Source organism: Atta colombica, unplaced genomic scaffold, assembly GCF_001594045.1.
Source record: "Atta colombica isolate Treedump-2 unplaced genomic scaffold, Acol1.0 scaffold219, whole genome shotgun sequence".
In the NCBI taxonomy this organism is placed as follows: domain Eukaryota; kingdom Metazoa; phylum Arthropoda; class Insecta; order Hymenoptera; family Formicidae; genus Atta; species Atta colombica.
The window spans coordinates 944,852-950,502 of NW_017259315.1; the positions used below are offsets into that span (position 1 = coordinate 944,852).

Below are 5,651 nucleotides of genomic sequence, written 5' to 3' on the forward strand. Positions count from 1 at the left end.
TATATATATATATATATATATATATGTATATAAACATATGTAAAACTTACATAAGTAACAAAATAGATAAAATCAGTCTTCTTTACATTTGCCAATTCAGGATTTAAATTATAAATGGCATATATACAGTAAATGCAAAGAGTATTTGTACAGGGGAGATTTTTAAAGAATTTTATTTGTTGAAAAGAACTATTATTGCAATTTATTAACCCGGCGTGAGCTAGGTTGAGTATGTCACATCCAACACAGTGATCTCTTTAACGTTTAAAATTGTTACTAATTTGATTAAAATTTTAAACACAATTTTCTTATAATTCTGAATATTTGTAGTTTTTATTTAGTGGGAGATCCGTTGTGTCTTATGAAGTACTTTTAGATTTAGGTACTTTTTTTTAGATACTTTATCACCTAGTTCACGCTGGATTAATAATAAATATGTTCTGTCCTAATATAATTAGATAATTCTGTGAAAATAATCATAATGTTAGAAGATAAATTTCTCGACTGTACGAATACTGTTTGTGCGTTTAAACAGTACAATTTATCATTTTTTTCTTATTTTATTAACATATCTTTTTTACATTTTTTTAAGGTAAAATAATTTTGAGAAACACATACAATGGATTTATACAATCTGTTTCATTCTTTGTTATTAAATTACTAATTAGTGTGTTAATTTTCTAAAAATAAGGTTTTTTTTATCGTTGTCTCCCTTGTACAAATTTTGTATTTACTAGATATAATTCTTCAGAAATCACTTATTTCGATGATGAAATTAATATTATAAAAGATAAAAAAAAAACAAAATAAAGTAAAACTTGTTTTATAATATGTAATCCGATATCAGTATTTTTTTTTCTGGAAGAACACAAGGTTACATCATACAAATTGTCTAAATGCATATATAAAAATTTTTATGTTCAAATATCTAGCTTTGCGACGCATACAATACTTTGTTTCTATGATCGTTATTTGGCATCTCTATGTATTATCTTGGAGACAATCAACATTTTTTTGTTATTTTAAATCTACAAAATATCGCACTGAATATTTTCGTTTAATGTATCTGTTGTTTTGAATAGTTACATTTGTGATACTCTTCTATCATTTTCAGAGTTTTTTTTTCTTCTTTTTAACGTATGAGTCTACTCGATATGATATTTTGTAGTACATGTACGTTCATCGTGAACACAGTTTCTCATAATCTCATATTGTGAATCAATCACAGATATTAACGTTTTATGAATATAACATCTATATGCTAAGGTTAATTATTTAAGGATAATAATATATAAATTTAAGATTGCGTATAATATGCGTAATATTCTAATATAATACGCATTTTATAATTATACAACGACGTCAAACGCTTAGTAATTGTTCATCTACTGTTATTTATCTACTTCTTACGTTTAGTTTTGCGTCGTCTGCTATCACTTCTGAAAGAATTTTGATCCCCCGATGTATTAACGCCAGCAGATTTACTATGATTGTAGAGATTGTTTAGGAAATCCTCGAAATCCGCTTCGCTGTTTCATAAAAAAAAAGATATATATATATATATATATATATATAAACACACGCACGCACGCAAGTGTATCATTTTAATTGACGCATTAAAATATCTCTTGAACAGTACATTTTAGAGAAAAATGTTTCAGACAAAAGTTATATTTCGAGGAATACATAAGATGGTGCTATTGGTTTGACCTTTAAAAGTTGTTTGAAGGTCACGTAAAAATCAATTTCTTAAATCAAATTCTTAAATGGAATCCCATATATTACATATTCTTACAGCTTGTCTCAAGAGTTTTCCAAAACTATAATGAAATTATTTTTTATCAAGTATTTTCGAATTACGAGGCTTCAAAAGTACAGTACCGCTAGTATTAGCATTATCCAAGGTAATCCGACCGACGGTTAAAAACCTCTTGAATGTTCAGAATCATGACTTGGATAACTTTTGTCAAGATCAAGATCATTGGAGATATTATTCCTTTTATTTTCATTTTTACATTTAGAAATATAATTTTTAGCGCAGAAATGAAAATATATAATTATAACTCGAAAAGTACTTGATGAAAAATAATTTCATTATAGTGTTTTGGAAAGCTCTCGAGGCAAGCTATAAGAATATGTAATGAAATATATGGGATTCCATTTAAGAAATTGATGATAATCTTTACGTGACTTTCAAAAAACTTTCCAAAATCAAACCATCTTATGTCCCCCTTAAAACCAAATAACTTTTGTCTGAAACATTTTTCTCTAAAAAGCGCTGTTCAAGAAATATTTTAGTAATTAAAATGACACCTTGTATATATATATATATTACATCCATTTTAAATATACATGTTTAAAAAGGAATCTAAGAGCTTCTCAGAATTGAATCGATACTTAAGTTCAAGAAGAACTATAATGATAAAAGTCAGTTGCGTAAAATGTACCTTGTATTGGGATCTATCTGTTGCCGCTTTTTACCGCTATTGGGTGTTTGAGATGGTAATCTTTGTCCTAAGACGATTCTATATTGGACACTATGCGTATTCGCTCTAAGATGTTTGAGATTCCCAGCTTGGCAAGCTGCCCAGTCAGTTACATCGTACACAGCTCCTTCCATGCACGCGTAATAGTGCCACAGGAAACCCATTAAACGAGACTCTGCCCATATATCACCCTGTACAGTTTAAACAATTTTAAGAAAAGGAACAGCTGATAAATGTATACAACGCGGTACTCACTTCTTTCGCACTGTGACGTATTTTGCATTGATTACAAAATCGCGCGGCATAACAAGGACGTTGCGTAGGGATACGTTTGTGTCTCAAGCCACAATTTGTACATCTTATTGTATTTGCTGCCTGCTCCATCTTTCGATGAAGTTGAGATAGCAAGTCGCTTAGCTCGCCCCAAGCCGCTTCGACTTGTCTAGTCTGATCAAACGCTTGCCTACGTTCCTAAAATAATGCAACGTTAATAAATGCATAGCGATCTTATAGGCCAAAAGCTGATATTGCTAATTTTCATTATCGTTATTACGAAAAAAATATGAGAAATGGATGCTTTATTACCGGTTCCCCAATGATATCGAAGGCATGTACCAATATTTTGAATGCTTCTTCTGCCCCTGGCTGATGATTTTTATCCGGATGCACTAGGAAAGCTTGCCTCTTGTAATATTTTTTAATATCATCATCCGAGCATGTAGGCGTAACACCGAGTATGCTGTAAGGATCCTTTCCTTTGCACGCTAATAATCTTTTCATGGCTTCCTCACCAGTACTGGGTAACGCGATATTAGTTTCTAGTCCGCCATGAATCCAATTACCATTATCTTCTTTGTCTTCGTTCTTCTTAGTGTTTATCTTTCGCCAGAACGCAAATTTACTACTACCAAGCCAATTGTCCAATTGTTTACCAATAGCGTTTAAAATATGAATTTTACAAAATGTCACAGCCACATACATCCACCAGCACTTTAAATAAAGTATGGTGTGATACCAAGCACATTTGCCACTGAAAAATATTAAAAAATAAAAAAAAATGGAAACCTTGCTCTAAAAGTAACTTATATACAGATGCGAGAGTGCTTTCCATTTAAACACAAACGTCCTCCTATCTTTTTTGGTACTTCCATATATAACAAAGAACAAAACAATACTTGTACAGACTTGTCACTAAATGAAAAGCATCCAGAAAAAATGTATCTTGCTATGTATCTAGAAATGTATCTATAGAAATATTTAAATGTTTGTCGATACTTACAGTTGAATAACCAGGTTGATGCTCATGCTAACTACATCAGAGATTAAATGCAATAGCCAATAAAAGATTTTCAATAAAATTTTACTCCAACGAGTCGCATACTTATTCAAGTTTTTATATAAATCTTTAATAGAAGATTCTCTATTATCTCTCTTTCTATTTCTTTGTCCCTTCTTAATTTGTTGCTGGGCCTTTTCAGTTTGAAAACGTTTAAGATTCTTTTCCTTGATCGCCTTTTTATCCTCTTTAGTCACTTTATTAATAATTTGTTGATTCTTTTCTATTCTTTCAGATGAGACTGTCTGACTGGATGTATTGATTGTGTTCAAATTGTTATTTATCTGTATTGGACGTTTCGGAATATTTCCTGCAGTTTTGGGATTATTGTTTTGTACCTTGGTATTATTGAGAGTCTCATTCTTTTCTGCTTTCTTAGATGATTTCTTATCAGATTTCTTCTTTTCCGAACAAAACTGAACGGATCTATCAAAAGCGTTTATCTGATGAGAATCGGATTGTGAACCAAGATTGTCTAATGATACCCAACGTCTTGGAAGGTTGGAAGAATTTTTTTCGAAAACTTTTTTAGGAATTTGCATTTTCGGAGAATTGTGATCATCGCTACCAGACGAGTTTTGTCTCTTTAACATTGTAGGCTTGTTTTTAGTTTTCATGTTCTTATTAGAGATTTTCTTGCCTGCTATCTCGATTTTTGGTTTCACAGGCTGAACCGTTAATGGAGATGGCGGAGTTGGTGCAGATTTTGTTAAAACATCGGAATAAGACGGTCGCATAGGCTTCACTTCAGCCACCATTCTTGGTTTCTTGTATTGAGAGTCAGATATATTTCTAGAAGGTAAATCCTCGCTTTCTCTTATGTCTCGTACAGCTTGTGGTACAGGTGTGATATTGGGAGATCCTCCAAATGGACTATAAGTACCAGATTGATTTGGCACCCAATTTTCAACTAGATTGTCGATTAGCTGTTTTCCATTAAAATTTTGACTTGGCAACTCAGATGGTACAGTCATATGTTGATCATTGAAAAGCCCATACTCCTGATTGACGATACTTTGATTAGAGTAAGGTGTCATATTTGAAAGACGACATTGCTCAGCCATAATTTGAGAAGCATTCCCATAAATAACATTAATATAGTTACCACCTCCGACATCAATAGTACCAATTAAATCATTATTTTCATTAATGCCTAGATGATTTACTGTTGTTTGTGATGGAAAATATATTGAATCAGTGGTTGCAGTATCATAACTGGACATATCTTGCATATACAGAGATGTGGTCATTGATGTTATAGGTTGTATTCCAGAATTAGAATGTGTGGGTTGACTGGTGACATGATGTCTGGTTTGTCCAGGTACATAATCTCCCCAATTACGAGAAGTGGTTTGTTGTGAAGGAACATTAAACTGAGCATAATGACCATTGGAACCTTCCAAATCTGGAGTCATAGCTTCAATAATCTTATCCAAAGACATGTGCTTGAAACCGGGAGAGGTTTGTTGCTGTTCTGCCATATTGATTTACCTCTCTAGAGATAAAACAAAATGAATATATTATTCAAATGTCATTTACAAATATTAAAACTATTTAATAAAGCAACAAAGAATAGAAAGAATACATCTCATTAAAATTTTTACATTTCTAAGTGATAAATATGTTTATTAATGAATAATAAAACTTGGCAATTTAGGAATATTATACAGAAACATATGCTAAATTTTAATACTTTAATAATAATTTGCCTGCTCTTGTTTCTTTATAAATATCATGTTTCTTTTCCAAATGTATGATGACATATAATGTCAACTGAAATTGGAAGATATAAATACGTTTTCTTAAAAAATGTCTATATATATATATAT

General features: G+C 31.2%; 1 protein-coding gene across 1 annotated transcript in view; it reads right to left on the reverse strand.

Annotated features, from left to right (window-relative positions):
* Positions 1-1,399: 1,399 nt before the first annotated feature.
* LOC108687830 (dnaJ homolog dnj-5) overlaps positions 1,400-5,651 on the reverse strand; it is a 4,721-nt gene continuing 469 nt past the window's right edge. Inside the window, exons 2-6 of the mRNA XM_018193815.1 lie at positions 3,766-5,317; positions 3,072-3,516; positions 2,742-2,957; positions 2,448-2,677; positions 1,400-1,529 (exon numbers count right to left, since the gene is read on the reverse strand). Of these exons, the coding sequence (XP_018049304.1) occupies positions 1,400-1,529; positions 2,448-2,677; positions 2,742-2,957; positions 3,072-3,516; positions 3,766-5,303 (2,559 nt within the window). The 5' untranslated portion in view covers positions 5,304-5,317. The remainder of the gene's footprint in view (positions 1,530-2,447; positions 2,678-2,741; positions 2,958-3,071; positions 3,517-3,765; positions 5,318-5,651) is intronic.